This window comes from Sparus aurata, chromosome 11 (genome assembly GCF_900880675.1).
Source record: "Sparus aurata chromosome 11, fSpaAur1.1, whole genome shotgun sequence".
Lineage (NCBI taxonomy): Eukaryota > Metazoa > Chordata > Actinopteri > Spariformes > Sparidae > Sparus > Sparus aurata.
The window spans coordinates 12033118-12050975 of NC_044197.1; the positions used below are offsets into that span (position 1 = coordinate 12033118).

Here is a 17858-nt window from a genome sequence, read left to right on the forward strand (position 1 = left end):
GAGTTATAACACCGATTATATATTTATAATAGTGTCACACTGCTAACTTCATTGTAGAGACCTTGCTCACACTCCCTTGGCTTTTTTTAATATGTGACCATATATGGGCTGTCTTTTTTTTTTTTTTTTTTTTAAACAAAACTGTGTCCTTGCACTTTGGTCTTTCATGTTCTCATCCCAGGTTGTCAAGCTGCCCATAATTCAGGTGCCAGGAGAATGGTTTTCCTCTAACCTACATGTATGAAGCCTGTATGAGCCATTTTCTGTGGTTGGATGTAGAGCTATTACGAATCGTCCTCCTGCCCAATACACATACCAATTATATCAAATAATTGACTGACCTTTATTTCAACCATGACCTACATTCTCACATTAAAGCACCGACCCACTGTTAGCAGAGAATCTAAATAGAAGTGGACCCCTCTCTGCATTTTCAGCGCAGAAATCCCAGGCAGATTAAACTCTTTTCTGACTATTAGACCTTTTAAAACATGAAGGTGGAAGAGATCTCTCTTTGCTGAGTGTGTAAACATGCCAGTGTATACACTGCTGTACGTTGAGAAGGGGGAGAGATGGCAGCCTGCCACAGTGAACTCGCTGACCGGGCCCCCCTCCAGCTCCCTGAGCAGCGCTGAGGCCAACTTTGGGATGTGAGCCAGTGGCAGCATAGCGAGGCTCCGGCACAGCTCAGCCCGGCCAACTGGAACACAGTCGCTATGTAGATTTCTGGGATCTTTCACAGTGTGTCAAATTACAGAGAGCCCTGTCCTCTCTGTCGCCTCAGAGGAGCATCTCCTGGACACGCCGTCACACCAAATGGGCTTTTTTTTTTTTAAATAAACATTTGGCAGTAAACAACATACAATCATGGATTGTAAGAGGACACAGTACACACATAGAATACTACAGAAAGCACAAGGTGAAAACAAAATGAGGGGGTTTGACCGACCTTTATCACTTTCCTGAGTGTGTCACTGACCATGCGTGTCAGGAGAAGCTTAAAAAGCTGGTTAGACCAGGGGATCCAAATGTTTCTGCTAAATGTGTTGCTTTCTATTAAACAAAAACAAGGTGTGCCATTGCTATGTGAATTTAGAAACTAACAGTAGGAACCTGCTGCCATCTACAGGACGTCTTCTTCGCTACAGGCCTGAGAAACTAAACAAATGTTAGAAGACAGATAAAAATCGACAAAAGCTCTCAGTGCTTCCAACATCCTGTTTCTAGGGTGAGAGGATGTTTATGTTTTTTCAATTTAAAGCCAAAATATCAAGATGTGTTCCTATAAAAAGAAAAAAAAAATAGGTTTGTAAAATCATTAAGCGTGTCATTACAATATATGTAAGAAATTGATTTTTTTTTTCTGTCAGGATGGAATTGTATTTTACGAGTTCAGCAAGTTAACAAGGCAATTAAGCTCGTCTTAGTGTGATAACATTTTTTACATATTGCATCTTTAAAATCTCATCGCCTTATATACGTCACCAATTCCTACAAACCAATTTCATTACAATGACAGACGGTGACAACTGGTTAGAATTTCACAAATAAGGATTTTAAAGAATTTTATTGAAACAAAGATCAATTTCAGTCCCAGTCCCTTATGGTTTTCAAAAAGCGTGCTTTGGGTTTTAGCGCCAACATTTCATATGACTCTTGTCCAAAGCCCTCTTTGCTTATACAGCAGCATGTATATACTCAGAGAAAAGAAAAAAAAAAACCCTATACAACAGGTCATTTTGGCACAATCAACTCATACAACGGTACTCCTGTGCTGGCATATCCTTACTTTCACACAAACTTTGATCTCCGTCAGAGCAAACGTGTTTACTTATGAACTCATTCACAATGGATTTTGACCGTTATAGAAGTGTAATACAGTAATCAGAATGCTTTGAGAAAACAAGATACAGTAAGAATGAACAGTGAAAAGTGTCTTTCTTGTTAATGATAGCAATACTGGGCGATGCCGAGTGTCGATTCTGGTAAAAAGACATTCATCTTGACGCACTTTACGTTCCCTCGGCCAGACACCATCAAGTCCCAGAACCAGCCTTAGTATCACTGCGATGAACCCGGGAGCGATGGCCTTGATGTAGTGTTTGCATTAGGATAGTGATTCATCTGAAACCTGCTATTACATTGAAACAATTGAGCCCATTCATGCAAAATCCCATCTGGAGCAAAGGAGCCTCCTCCGACACACCGAAACACTGAGAAAATCTTCAACTGTATGATAAGTTATGACAAAAGACATAATAATAACAACAGGAAGTAGAGAATACTGAGACAGGTTCCTTTGCCAACATTTGGTTGAGCGTTTCTTGTCATCCAACTCGGTAAGCACTTTGGTATACATGCTGGTCAGAGCCATGTCAAACTGATTACCTACTGATTCTGACGGACTCGGCCTTTGCTTGGGTTTTGAGATCACTGGGCAGTTTTTTTTTTTTCCTTCAAGTAAAAATACAAAGACTGTTCATTGTAACACAATCATAAAGCATGCACTCTGATGGACAAAGAGAAAAGTCATCTGGACAAAACCCCCAGGTAACAGCAAGATCAGGAGAAAAAAGTGCTGATTTTTCATATTCACATAAAAAGATCAATATAAGAAATGCATCCGCTGACTTAACTCGACTTACTCGTGCATTGGGCTGAGTTCTGATACAGCATTTCTAAATCGGATCCGTCGAGTCTTGACGCGATGCTTCTCAGAGAGGAGCGCTGAGCCAGAAAAAAGATTTCAGGGTCAACCTCGTGTGAATATCTGACATCACATTTGAAAAAGGCAAAAACTGGTCGCAGGTGAGGCCTCCACCAGGAGGATGATCGAGGATGGCTTCATCTTAACAGTCGTCTCAATGGACTACCAATGTGGTTCAATGAGCAGACAAAACCATGAATTTGATCTTTTTAAAGACGTTGTAAACACTATTTTAACAAAACTAAAAAGGTGACGGTGATCGTAACTTAAGAGATATCAGATCTCTGGCTCAAACCTAATTCTTGAACATTTTGATGAAAAAAGAAAAAAAAGCCTGTAGATCTGCACTCCCTGTATGCATCATCTTACAATTCCAGGATCTTCTGAAGCATTATGAAGAGTACAACTGGCAAAGGACTCTTCAGATAAACCTTGAATCATTCTATTGCTACAAAAGCCGTCATGAGCTGAACTGAAAAGACAACCAATTAAGAGCTAAATCTAGTTTTTCATTGATACGATATGATGAACCATAACTAAGGACCACTGCTGTAACCGATAAACAAGCACGGCAGCTTGCCATGACTGAGCGAGGAGGCCGTGTTGTTGAAAATCTACAGCTCGAGATCGACTGCAAACTTCCATGAACGCCCCCTCTGTTAAGACATCTGCACATGGTTTTAGAAAAGAAAAAGCCAAGCGCACAAACCTGCGTCTGACTCTGTGCATGTAGAGGCATTGTTTTGATTTCATCAACAGTAATATCTGCGTCTCTTTAAAAGAGAAAAGAAATAATTAACGCCAACAGATTTACAATTAGATGGGCAAGGCAGCTTCTGAATAAAAATACTGGCTGACATTCAAGATGCAAGGACAGAAAATAAGAGAGACAGCTTTTAAGTACTGATATCGAGGAGTGTAAAACATACTCGGTCCTCCCAGTTAAGTGTCAAAAATAAATAAAGAGATAAATTCAACGTCACAACCATTCGTTTCGGTATATGGGGAAATTCACTTAAGTTTTTTTCTTTAGTCATAAAAAAATTAGTTGCATTTGGCGTACAATCTGCACCTTAGTGTCCCCCCTTCTCTCCAGTTACTAAAGCAGGAAAGATCATTCGGATTCTACCCAAGAAAGCGACTCTTTCAGACCTCTGTGCACCATAAGCAGGGTGGGCTGTTGAGAACACCAAAGCCACATAGAACCTTTTCCTCTGGATGCATTTTAAGTACACAGATGGACATGGCCACACCAGGCACAACCCCCATCTTCCAAAAAAAAAAAAAAAAAAACGAAATAAAACAAAGTGTGTCCTGCTTCATTCCTCACTAGAGCCTTTGGCTCCGATGAGGGAAATACTCCCTTCATGGCATCTTTCATGAGAATATTTCTTAGCACAAGCGGAATCCAGTTTTCCATTATCTGCTTGGTTTCCAGAGATAACAGGGAAACAATGTCTAATAACTACTTCTAAAGTTGCTGTTGATCGTACTCGGCAATAAGTCTCTTTATATGTGCCAGTTTGTTGTGTAGATATTCACAGCGGTTCTTCTCTTGACTATAGTTCGGATTAGTCTGCAAGGAATAGGAAAAAGCACATAGTCACAATCTGATATTGTTCTTTTCTTCATGTTATCAAATCTGTTGTCATTGGACTTAAACTTACCTTTTTTATTTTATGATACTCTTGAAGTATCTGATTGTGGATTGTCTGAGAAGAGAAGAAGACACAAAAAAGATGAAAAAACCTGAAAAATAAAATGGATAATTTTTTTACTCAAAGAGTAGATTTGTGTGCATCCCTTACTGAATCTACCTTGTACTTTTCTGTGCCTTGCTGGAGCTGTTTGAGCTCATTGTCAAGCACAGTGAACTGCCGGGTGATGCCCTCTATCCGAGCGTGCAGATCCCGGTACTCACTGTACTCGGCGTTGAAATCGTTTTTATACCTCTGACGCTGCTCCGGAGAGCTGATCACTGTGTACTTCCTAGGAGAGAAAGGAGAGAAAATCTTAGTGAGAGATTTTAAGAGAAAGTCACACAGTATACATACATTTCTCTGTATGTACACAGGCATTTCAAAATGCTTTTTTAAAAGCAAAAATGATCCGTTCAGATGTGCGCTTTAGTATAATTTCAGAAATAATCTCCATCCTACTAATACACCTGAAAATGCTAATTACATGGACACTGGGGATGCGTGTGCTGGTGTAAACAGGAAGCAGAGGCTTAAATATGTGGATGGTTGCTTGGTTACGAAAAATACTAAGCTAATACGATTTTTACTTTTACTTCATTTTACAGGGAAAAAAAAATGATGTGGCAGTGAAGCGTGACTGCTATTCACAGAATCCTCCTGGATTATGCTATTTTTATTACGACACTGTCAGCAGCAGTTTTTGTCTCCCTTTTCCATCATTTTATTTTCACTATTATTCACATTGTTGGTTGGGCCTTTGTACATACAGACAATACAGCATCGATTCCGTCAATGCACAATACTGATAAGACTAGGAGACTAGATTAGTAAGTGAACATGTTTATCTGCATCATCACTTCCAGAAATCCATGTTTCTGCCTGTCCTGACGTAAACAATTCTGAATATCTTCACCCTGGAAGCTGTTTTCCAAAAAGTTAATTTTCAGTAATCTAAAATGTATGAAAAAAACCCTGTGTACATGTGGACAAGGCTCAAGACAGACCAATTAAATTGATTAATTCAATGGGTTTCAAAAGTCCAACACTGCTAACCAAAAGATTCAATAACCCCATCTGTGTCAGCTGCTCGTGCCTACAACTCATGCCCCATTTACCTTTATTTCTTTCATAAAAAAGAAACATCACTAGATTACTTTGTCAAATTCTACCCAGATTTGAACGTTTATGTGCAATGGACATCAGATATAACGATATCCTCAGAAAGCTTCACACCAAATCTAGAAACGTGCCACAAGTTTTTGTGTTCAGCTTCGAGTTATGACTCTTAAGCCCCAAAAGCCTGATTGCTGCACTGATTCAAATCACCTACATTTCCTCTGAGAGCCTGCATCACAATCTGCACTGCAATCATTGATCATGTTGGTAAGTGGGCCAAATTATGATAACTAACCTGTTGTTTTTAAAACACCAGTATGCACCTGCCCCTTTTACCTCACATCTTTCTCTCTATGCTCCCTTTTCAGCCAAAAATCCCCCCCTCACAGTGTGAATTTAAATACGATTCAACACCTCTTGGCGAGTAGCATGGCTGCATAAAGTCGAGACCTAAAATGGTTAAATACTCACAATAAATACTCTGCCACCTCAGGTGATGATGAAGGAATACTGGTACTGTTGCACATCCCATTCAGATCTGAAACAAGATCACAATCACAGGAAGAACATCATTATATGTTGTTATTATTAACATCATTCATCTCTTTCATGTGTAATCCTCTAAAGATGCCATCTGTCAGTTGGATTCAGAGGTGTGTATTTGAGGTTATTGGAGGCATAAAGTTGAACAGCAGGGGTCTCCGTTCAATCAGTGAGTCACTGGCTGGTCACGTGATGAAGCACCTACTCACAGCGATGACTAACTGGTGTCCATCCACATGAAGTACTACTTTTATTCAGAAATCTCTTATAGGATCAAAGTGCTATGAAACTGAAGAAATTGTGAGCAGAAGAAAAAGATTATGTGTGTGTTGGTCTCACCTGTGCTTTTGTGTGGAATACTGTTGCTTTTGAGGTTTCCTGGGCTCATCTCACAGGCTTTGTTCGGCTCAGGCACACACTCCTCAGGACTCTTCCTCTCCTTCACCTTCTCCTTCACCCTGTCTTTCACCCTCTCCCTGTCTTTGCTCTTCTCCTTGTCTTTATGCTTTTTAGACTTCTTCCTGGACTTGTTGTTGCAGGATGAAGGACTCTTGTCCCTGGGGACCTCAGGGGCCGTGTGTCCTGGAGATGATGTTCTAATGCTGGGCGCAGTGAGCACAGTTGAAGCTGAGAAAAGCAAAGGAGGTTGGCTGAGCCTCTCGGACACTGCGGTTTCCTGAGAGTCACAGTCTCTCCCGTTGTGGCTGGAGTCATTGCTGACATCCGACAGTGCTTCGAAAGGGCGAGGGATATCCAGCACAGGGAGCGGCTGGGAGCTGGACGTCGTGCCACTTTCTGACATAGAAACTGCCACTCCTCCTTGTGCTCCACCTGCCTCTCCTCTCCCGTTGGCGGAGCTGAGCTTGCCATTGACAGGGGCTGTTGCAGCCTTGCTGGCAAGGTGTGATATTCTGGGCTTTTTGTTTGCAAGGGGGTCGATGAAGTCAGTGGCAGGCCGTTTCTGGCAGAGAAATAGGAGTTTTAGTAGAAGAACCTGAGATGGGGTTCAATATGAATTAAATTCACCACACAGTGAGCATGAGGAAAACTGAAGAATTGGAAGATATGTTTCTTTCTACCATGATGAAGACAGAAAATGTTTGCTTTTGTTTCAATATTCAGGTGTGAATGGAAAACGTTTGGACAGTAGCTGCTAGCTGAGACATAAGTTATCAGATTTCTCCATCTTCGTGTGAACATGGTCTCACCCTGTTTGCCTTGCAGACTTCCCCAATCCATCCCTCACCTATGTGAGGTTAACACACAGCTTTCCCTGCTGTGGTGCTCTTTTCATACCAATGAATCTAAAAAAGAGCCTGGGGTAATGTTTGCTTGTGTGTTTGTGTGCTGTGTTTGCTGAGGGAGGGAGCGGAAAGGAAGGGGCATACAGTAGATGTCTGAGGTGAGAAGAATCTGAGAGGAAGGAGCTATTAATATTGTGGAGCAGCTTCTCCTCCCTCTACCTAATGGAAGTGTAAACAATTGGTAAACTGGGAAGTCTAAACTGACCTAAAAAGAGCTGCAGGATGAGTAATATTAACAAATTAATTTACCAATGAGGATGAAGAACACTGAGTAAAATTCAGTGTACCATGGGGGATATCTGGTTTAAAAACAACCCTTTAGTACTCATACAAAATATACATTTGTTAAAGAGCTCATAAAAGCCTTGAGTAAGTAAAAATGGTCAGCTGGAACCAGTTCAGTAAACATGTACTGTAAATGTAGACCAAGAGGAAACACAAATCAGTATGGATGGAGCCACATAATTTAGAAAAAAACTAAACAAAACGCTCCCTGGGAAATGGAAGCAACCACCAGACTGCACAGACGACCCAGTTAGCAGGCTTTGGTAAACTAAATTCCCTGGCCATTTCTACTGGATCAGCTTAACAGCTGATAGCAAACGAGCTTTGGTTAAAGATTAACTATGCAGAGTGTATTTAGACACTACTGAATTAACATCAGACAGTCTAAAATTCAGCCTACAAAGCCCAGAAATAAAAGGATGAAATAGCTGCATTGTTGTGAAGAAAAAAAAAAACAAAACAAAAAAAACAGGCTTTCACACAGGTACTTTATTAAAAAGGTCAGTAATTACTTAAAAAAAAAAGGTCTACTGTGTGCCGTTTATCCTTAAGCTTTCTCGTGAGATCTCATAAGAATGTCAAACATGAAAGTGAAAGCAGGGTGGCAGCTCAAGGACAGACTTGTGTGTGGCAGTGATGAACAGGTAGAGGAGAGAACAGGCAATTCACCTGAGATGGCGAACTGCCGGCCAGCTCTTTAGGCGGGCTCTCCAGTGGAGGAGCAGAGCTGTTCTGTTTCCTAAAAGAGTCAACACAAACGTGCAACAAACACAAACACAGGAAATGTTGATCATTTATGCTGGATCTAAAGTGTGAACTGCATACTAGCATTACAGGAACACTAAAAACTCACCAAATTGCTTTGTGAAGCTGAGAGGGTAGCTATGACAACAGATCAAAGGAGGACCCACTTGACAAAGCAGCATTTTATCATAACCACACTTAAACAATGAAAACTCAAAAACAGCTTTAATAAATTGCAATTACTCATATTACTGCGCATATATTAAATAGTTGAACACTTGGCGGCTAGTTCAAGATGACTGTCACAGTAGAGTGTGATGCCACTTTCTCAGAGAGGAAGCAAGAGGGAAATAATTTTTTTCCTGCAGCTCATGGTGGGGATAGATGTTGTTTGGGGGGTTCAATCAGACAATATGCACTTCACAAAGTTGCTTGCACGGCCATTCAAGTGGATCTGGGACGCACTGCATTTGTTTTCACACCACTCTAGCCCTGACCACCTACACAAGAGGCTTTGGTAACTGTGTGTATTGTCTACTTGTGATCATGTCAGCTGAGAACCATCTTAGTGCTGAAGTGTGAACACACATCCAGATATGATTATGGTGCACAAAACTCTGACCTCATTATGCAGCAGATTATTCTGCCACACAGCGAAGTGTCAAAACAAAAGAGCTGTGCCAATCAACAGCCATCCAACCAAGATAAACACTACTTGACATTATCAGAATGGGGCAGTTGGGTACACCAAGTCCTGTTGATGCCCCACCCTGGTTCAATGTCTGTGCATCTGTGGCGGGGACAGTCAGAGCTACGAGTGAGACAGCAGGCCGACCGATATGGCTGAACCTTGGACTGGTGCCACCTCAAACATGGATCAGCATGCGCTGGAACACTGTTGCATCATGTGCGTTCCAATCATGTTGCTGTGCTACTCCTGCGTGACTGACTGCACTGGCTCAAGACTCTGGAGGAGGTGGGAGGCTATGGTTGTTAGTCAGCTGATAAACTCACAAACGGAACTCAAAGTACAGTATCAAGGGAGACACACAAATTAGGAACAAGGACGTGTGCATACGCATGCCTCTATATACACAATAACTAACTTTGTGAAACTTTTAATGAGATTGAACCAGATGGTGTGCAGAAGTCCGGTAAGACAAAAAAAAATCATGATGAAAAGTTAGTCTTGATAATTTAAGTAGTCCCATGGTAAGTCTTAATAATAAGATAACAAGTGGACTTTTATCACATTATGATGACTTTTTTGTGTCTCAAAATAATGACTTAAAATAATTGTGACTTTTTGTGAATGATCTCTGATTTATGACCTTATGTCCTATCATTTTGACTTTTTACCCCATAATATAAATATTAATCTTGTTATGACTTCCAACAAATTTTACTCTTGTTATTATGTTGACTTTTCTATCTAATAATCTGAACTTTGTATCTCATAACTTCCCCTTTTTATTCAAACGGCAGAAATGGGCTTCCATAAAAGAGGCTGTAGTTTGTGTTAATATAAAGAAAATATATTGTGGGGCTTTTTTTGTTTTTTGTTCAGAAATGTCTTTAAAACCGAATACAACATAAAAAGCAAGACATTTCAGGTATTCAAGGCTGAATAGGCAGCGGTTTTATTGCATTATACCATATGCGTGTTTCCATTCTTCTGGTCACTCAGTGTTAACATTCCTGCGTCTTTTAGAGTTGCACCACAGGTAAAACTAAGCTTATCATGAATAGGAGCTATTCTTGAGTTCACTACGTAAACACAAACTGAGGACCGAGGATTGCTGCCTGCTCTATTTATAGCCAGCTGGGAGTTTGCTTTTCGTTAGTGTCCCAGATCCTGAGAAACCAGATTTTTTCCACTGGGAAGGAGGCCAGCAGCTCTTGCCATCAACAATACAACACTTATAAATTCAAGAGAGCAATGAATATATTGTTAAATTTTGATTCTGAAGACACACACACCAATCCAACAAATACTAAAAGGGTATAGAAGTCAATCCAGGACAGACTTATAAACCCTTGTATATGCTGTAATCAGTTACATACATAAGATATTTAAAAGGACAAGATTTTGCATGCAACATTCCTTTATGGAAAGCGAATTCTTCACAGTGCTCGGCAGCTCTGTGACTCTTACATACCAAAGCTGTCACACTGTGGCTTCACTCTTGCCAGAGAGTCAACACAAATGAGAAAACAAGGTGCAGTCTGCAGTGTCACAAATGCACACTCCACAACAGCTTGCAGTGTAACTTGAGAAGACTCTGTTACTGTATAAATGCAATCCACTGGTATAATATCAGCCATTGTTGCTCAGAAGCTTAAGACCTCAGGGTGCCAGCATACATCACCCGAGATCTATTCCCCAAACACAACTAATGAACTCGAGCACTGGCTCATAACATCCTCGGTGTTAAGTAAAAATAAAAACCGACCATCTAGAGGACAATTTAAATACGACTACAACAAAATATGCACATTACAACAATCTAAAAGTATGCACTTCACTGCAAAATGTGGCACTCAACATATTTTCCACATTTTGAAAAAACTGTCCAGCTGCTCTAAATTTAAGCCTCGTGAGAATCCCCAACAGATCTGGGGAACATGTGGGTTTCACGTGAGAGTGATCTCTGATGTACCTGAACAGGATTCTCTTGAGAAGCTGCTGGTCTCCTTCTGTGTAGCCTGGCCAGTCCTTCTGTACTTCCTTATACAAAAAGTCCTTTAATGTGAAGGTGTTGTCTTTCCCATTCAGGTTCGCCACCTACGAAGTAAGAAAAGTGGCATTGGTAAGTCCAACTGCGGCGGAAGGGACAGCTTCACTGTGAGTGACCCGTGGTGTGTGTATAACCTGTTGCAGGTGGCTATCCAGGTAGTCTTTGTCTAATGGTAGGAGGCCATCTTTCTGCAGTCTCAGAATCAGCTCGGGCTTCTTGTAAGGCTTGAGGGCCAACAGGTGAACAAGGCGCTCCCGGAGTGGCCTGTGCTGAGCTGTGCTCTTCTTTAGCATTCCGCTAGAAATGATGACAGGCCGAGACGTCCTCCGTGAGGGGGCGATGTCCGACAGGCCAGGTGCCGGTTTCCGGATCTGAACCTTTTTACCTGAAGTGTGTAGGAGTTACAGAAGTGAAGGAGGCTGACATTAGACGAGATTAACATGATATATACAAATTTTGTTTATCTTGCAGACAAAATTTTGCATGTAATCTGATGAATACTTTCTACAGTTTATCTCACAGTCCAGTTCCCACTTGTGTTGAAAATTTAAAGTCACAGGAGGAAGTAAGCACTACAACCTACCTCTGACACGAAAATGCTAATAGAAAAAGACTCAAGTGACTTCTGGCTGCCAGCCAGCACTTGTTTATGTTCTTAAAAACATAAAATGACTATAATCTCTGAAAGATATGCATTCATCTCTGTCAACATTTTTGTTTAATTCAGTGAGTGATCATGTCTGTGAACTTGCAGATGAGTCACAAAAGATGCATCATAAGCTGATCTTTACCACTGCCACGTCCATCCGAACTCACTTTACATTATAAAAACATCAGCTATTATCACCTCTCCCACTGAGACCTTTTTTCAGGTGATTCAGATGAATCCTGTGTTGCCTCCTACAAAGAACAAAACACTCTTTGGCTCCACAGCACACATGGACTTAACAGTTTTTGACTCACTGCTGAACAATAAATAGGCTAGATTCATTTATTTTCTGTGTCTGCTGTGCAACAGCAGGATGGGTTTTTATAGTTTAGGTCAGAGACCAAAACAAGAGGTCAGAAAGTTGATGCCTGGGGACATTTCTGCCTCTGTGCCTTTAAATTACATTCATGGGGTTAGGGGGAAATAAGAGGATCGCTGTGCATGTAGCGCATTATATGTTTGGCCAATGAGGAAGCAACCACCGTCAAATTCAATAAAGTCCAGGTTACAGATGAGGCATGCTGGCAGTACGTTGGCCTTCTGCCATTCAGCCCCAGACCCACAAAACCTTCCTGGTGCAATGGGAGCCCGTTCACCAGCGAAGAATGGCTACACAAATACATGAGCCTTTAGGATGATTGGATTTAAAATGCATGAAGAGGCTGGAAGAATGTCTGCAAACACTGCATCAGTGTTTACATGGAAATTCCTCCTTTGCATCAACCAAAGATTATTTAAAAAACAAGCCTCTGTGACTGAACAATTCATAACTGACTGGTGTATGCTGGGTGGTCTGCCCGTGTCTGTGCCATGTCTCCTCACCTACATATCTCCCCCCTGGCTTGATGACAATGGCACTCCTACTACGAGTCTCCTCCTCAACCTGGGCCATGCTTTCCCTGGCCTTCTGGTAGGAGTCGTCTGTGGCACATACTGTAATCTTGTCCTGGATCCCACCCAAACAATCCAGCTGAATGCTCCCTTCACTGCCAAAACAAAGAAGAGACAGTGAGAGAGGGAGACAGGGATAGACAGAAAAAAAACAATATCATATTATATTTTAGACAATGCTACCTTAAAATACTCAAGGCAAGGCAAGGCAAGGCAAGTTTATTTGTATAGCACAATTCAGACACAAGGCAATTCAAAGTGCTTTACAGGCACACACAAATTACATTAAAAGACATAAACATTTCATTTAAAAAGACATTAAAAATTGCATAAAAAAAATAATAATAAAAAAAATAATAATAAAATAATAAAAATAATAATAATAAATAATAATAATAATAATAATAATAATAATAATAATAATAATAAATAAAAATAGCATTTTAAGACCAGTAAAAACATTAAGAGACAAACATCAAAACAAGTAGGCTAAAATAGAGAAGCAACATAAACATAACATAAATCCACCACTTCATATTTATTCTCAGCATTACCCTTAAACCTCTCACTAGTTGCAATAACCCATCCCATCACTGTGCATTCCTCCCCAGATGAGATCCATTAAACACCCCGAGGGCATAACTATTATTTTTTCAATTTCCATCCAACTGTGGGTTCCCACAGTACGACTCACTGCAGCATCAAATCCCATTCTTTCCTGACTTTCCGGCTCTCTTTGATTCCTCTCCACTTTGATGAGGATTTGGCAGAAAATGAGATGGTGCTGGCGCAGTCGCTGGAAGCTGAGCTTCGTCATTTGGGTTTTAGATTGGAACTCGAGGTTGATTAGGATCCAGTCAGAGATGTGGATGAACTCCACCTGACCCACTTGTTAAAAATATTTCCAGTATAATAAAGTCAGAAACGTGACAGTGAAACAGAAGGTTCTTGTTGTTCCTCATTCCGTTTCTCTACTTCCTTCCCCTTTCAACACAGACATCTGGTGCTATTCATATAATTCAGTAAACAGTTTTTTTTGTTTTTGTTTTTTGCATGTTAAGCTGGAGAAAGTGAGCTAAATTAGTTTATAAAAAAAAGGCATGAACCCACATCATCAGCATGTCTTTTGTCATTGCAACTGCTACAAAAAAACAACAAAAAACAACAAAAAAGACGATGCTTACAGCAGGATGAAGTGCAGCAAATACTAAAGTTAAAATCATTTTGAGCTCCTTTAATTTAAATTGAAAGCATAACATACACACAGGCATGGCTAAAATGCATCAACTATTTGTGTTTTTCATCCAACAGATTCACTCCTCTACAAAAATATCTTTTGTATGATAGTTGGAAAAATACTGGAAGAAAATGGATGAAGTCAGATTTTTAATTAATTTTAAACGAACAATGTGTCCCACTTACCTATATCACTGTTTGACTTGTTTTACTGAAAAGTACTGCGGCATGTACATCTTTTACCAGATTAATGCCATCAAACCTCAGGGTTGCAGCCTTCAATTTAGTAGCTGTTACTTGGAGCCAAATCATCTCATTCATTGACCTCATGTCCGAACTATGTTAAAACACACTGTCTGCCTGGAAACACTCTGTGTGAATGGTCTTTGGACAGTTACCTAATGTGCTCAAAGACAATAAGATCATGATTCAAATGCTCACCAAGAATTTATGTAAATATGTCAATACAGTTGGTGAATTTGTGTTTCCTGAAAAAGAAGAATTAGTTGCCAGTTGACAAAAGAGAGAGGAAAGTGAGTGAGATGCAGTGTTTGCCTTCACCTTGTGATGTACTGCTGGATGCAGTCGAAGCTGCCCTGCGGGTTATCTCTGCCCACATTTGACAGGTAGAAAGTAAACGTTTGCAGTTCACTGGAATTTTCGGACCGTGGTATTGAAATTTTCTGTCAGAGACAAAGAAGAGAAACATGAGCGTTTGATGAAATCAACATGAAATGAAATCATGAAGTGTAAGACCCCCAAGTTCCTACATACACTTAATGAATCTTTATTAACAAAACGTATTTTCCAGAACGATTATTCATCTTGATAAATATGTATTCTTTTTTTGGACCTCAGTGAGGTCCTTTTCAGACAAGCAACAAGAAAGGATGACTAACTGCACTCCACACCCTATTTGTAGACTTAAACACTCATTTTTCTGTCTGATGTATTCAGTTTTATAAACTGCCACTGCTGTATACCTGGAAAAACTGGCCCAGACAAGACAAAGCTGTGAAGAAGCCCAAGGCATTTTCTCACTGGCTTCAAAAACACTGCAAACCTCACAAAAAGCAGCATCAAATCGTCTATTCGCTACCTTATTTCTACTAGGACTGTCTGTGCACTGCATGGTGTTCCTAATTGTGTTTCCAACATGTGACTGAAGAAACCACAGGTAAATTACGATAAAAGAAGAACTACAGTAGGTATTTCTGCAGACCTTCAACGCAGTCTTGCACAAATACCTCTCCATACCACCAGGTAGCGGTAGTATGTATTCGAAATGGACAAACCGTTGTGACAAAGCAGAGGTTTTTGACAATACTCTTATTATTGATTACAGGGGGCTATATTAGCAAGAGTCTCATATGAAGTAGCCAACCACGCTAAATGAGTGAAATCATGGATATAACAGCATCAGGCTCAATATGCTTTTTTCCCCCTGATTCTCTTCCCCTGTATGGATTTACTCAGCTGAACAACACACCATCAGTGTGATTCCTCAAACCAGTTTTTTTATTCTACCTGCCTAATCGGCCAAAAAGCTGCAAAAAAGGGCTGATAACTAGGTCTACAGACGGACCTGATATTCGTGTGTCAAGGCCTATTTCTAATTTCAAAACAATACCTTGTAAAATATCGATGTTTGATACCATGTTAGATACCACAAGGACAAACTGAAACAACTTTAAGGGGAAACATTTTTTGATTTTTAATCGAGGTACATACAACACCACTACTGAGAAAGTGGAACTGAACTGTGAAATCTTTCCTAACCTCTGCTGGACACTTTGTAGTAATTGGAAAAGCGACAACTGGGATTGCACACGTTACATTTCTGCTTTAGAATACATCTCACACTATTAAGAGGGTGAAAATGGTTGATTTGGAACAGTTTCAATGCAGCAGTCAGTAACCTTCTTAGAGAGAAATGCAAAGGAGAGAGCAGAGAATGCACAGGGTGACACTGAAACCGTGCTTTGCTGCTTGAATCCACCCGATTCCACCTCAAAATAGTTTTAACAAACCATCATTGCAACATGTAGTCGGAGAGAGTTGATTTGACAACTCCTGCAGAGAAAAACTCCAGTTAAGGTAGCTTCAGACTGATGGCAAGAGCAGGCAGAGGGTTGTGTTTCAAGCAGGGCCCGGCAGGCTGACCCCTTGCTCAGCTCTGTTTTCCTGAGCATGAATTCAAGTGGTGTCACAGCCGAGAACTGAGCATCACACTGAGCCAGGGTAACAAAAGATAGCCGAAGTAACCAATTAGATTGTGCCCCAGCACTGGTCCACTTGAACAGTGACTTAACCTGGATCAGAGGCTCAGTCTGTGACTCACTGCTGGCACTGACATGTGGCCTAACTGTGGGCAGCTCAGCTCTGTTTACCAAAGGTCTTGACACGTGTGAAGGCTGCAGGTGGCCAACTATAAATACATACAATGTCCTTTATTTGCCCTCCTCTGCTCTCAGTTATCAATAATGCTCCACTCCTATAGAACTACACACTGCCTCGTCTGCAGTATAGCTCATTGTAAATATAAACTATTATCGGTATAGTTTCACTTTTTATTATAGTCAGTATCACCAGGACCAACAGTTAACGCCTGAAGATCTCCTTCTCTCCTCCTAGCAAGGTATGCTAGTAAAGGACCGTTCATGATGGTAGGAGGTGGAGACATTTTTTGCATCAGAAGTGGAAAAAAAAACAAAACCCCATTATAAAAAGGACAGTCTGAAACCCTCATGATGAGCTGATCTGCCCTCAGGTAACAAGATATGTTAACAGTATAGGTTCTGATTGTCCTTACTCTTTATTTGCACTGCTGCTCAATCCCCGTCTCTTGCCTAACAGGCAATGCTACACCTAAACAGCATTCTTTGTTAAGTCCTACATTATGTTTAAAGCTATGTCTAAGCCACCAGCCAGTGCTGCCACTGCCAGAAACAGGGAATTAGCTCTGGACAGCGCAGTCATGATACTGTTAGCCACATGTTCACATGTATTTTGTTTTTAAAATGTGAAATAAAGCAACGAAAGAAAAGAAAATCCTATCACAAACACACATTATGTTGCTTACTCCAGGATCATTCATCCTCTACAATTTAGTGTTTGTTTGTATGAGGGTGTGGGAGCCTATGCCCAGGCTCAATGTTGAAATCCACATAACAGGAACATAAAACCGGATGAGGCAGTCTGATTACATGAAAATGATCAGACACTGATACAAATTGTACTGTGTCAGTGTTGAAAACATCTGTGTCATTGCAAAAACACAGTGGATAAAGGTATAGTGTGTGAATCCAGAAATGGAGAGGCAGAGGTACTGACTGAAAAGCCAAACACCGGGGAGTGACTCAGATGAATCACTGACTCACATCGTAGAGGATGAAAGAGGCTCCTCCACACCAAATGGCTCATGCCCTGGTTAAGCAAGCCTGTGAGTGTTGCACCACGATGTGCATTCATCCTTTTGCTAATCCATGAAAGGGAACAGTTTGAGAGAATGGGTCATCATGATGACAGCTGACACTCCCTTTTTTGTCGTTAGGTTTTTCAATTTCTTGTCTTTTTTTTTTAATATATAAAAATTGTACAAATCTCCTTTGTGCATTTTGAAATTAAATAGCTTGCCAGCAGCACTCTCAAAGTTGTGTGTCTATAAAGTATAACTGATTCTGATGTGATGCATGCATGTGTTCAATTTTGGTGATATGTCTATATGTTCTTGTGTCTAAGGACCCCCTTGAAAAGCAAGATATTGCATCTCAAGAGGTTAAATACAATTATTTGGATATAAATAATGTTGACTCGCAGTCTGAAGTAATATCGAATCAGCATTATATCAAACGGCTCCAGGGCGCGACACCCACAAATCTGTTA

General features: G+C 40.6%; 1 protein-coding gene across 2 annotated transcripts in view; it reads right to left on the bottom strand.

Annotated features, from left to right (window-relative positions):
- Positions 1–1533: 1533 nt before the first annotated feature.
- The window catches only part of ell (elongation factor RNA polymerase II), a 35569-nt gene continuing 19244 nt past the window's right edge, over positions 1534–17858 (bottom strand). Inside the window, exons 3-12 of one of the 2 annotated variants that reach the window (XM_030432827.1) lie at positions 14535–14656; positions 12669–12832; positions 11272–11522; positions 11060–11184; positions 8325–8394; positions 6406–7027; positions 5995–6061; positions 4516–4696; positions 4375–4419; positions 1534–4283 (exon numbers count right to left, since the gene is read on the bottom strand). In XM_030432827.1, the coding sequence (XP_030288687.1) occupies positions 4179–4283; positions 4375–4419; positions 4516–4696; positions 5995–6061; positions 6406–7027; positions 8325–8394; positions 11060–11184; positions 11272–11522; positions 12669–12832; positions 14535–14656 (1752 nt within the window). In that variant the 3' untranslated portion in view covers positions 1534–4178. The remainder of the gene's footprint in view (positions 4284–4374; positions 4420–4515; positions 4697–5994; positions 6062–6405; positions 7028–8324; positions 8395–11059; positions 11185–11271; positions 11523–12668; positions 12833–14534; positions 14657–17858) is intronic. The other variant, XM_030432829.1, reaches the window with a different exon arrangement.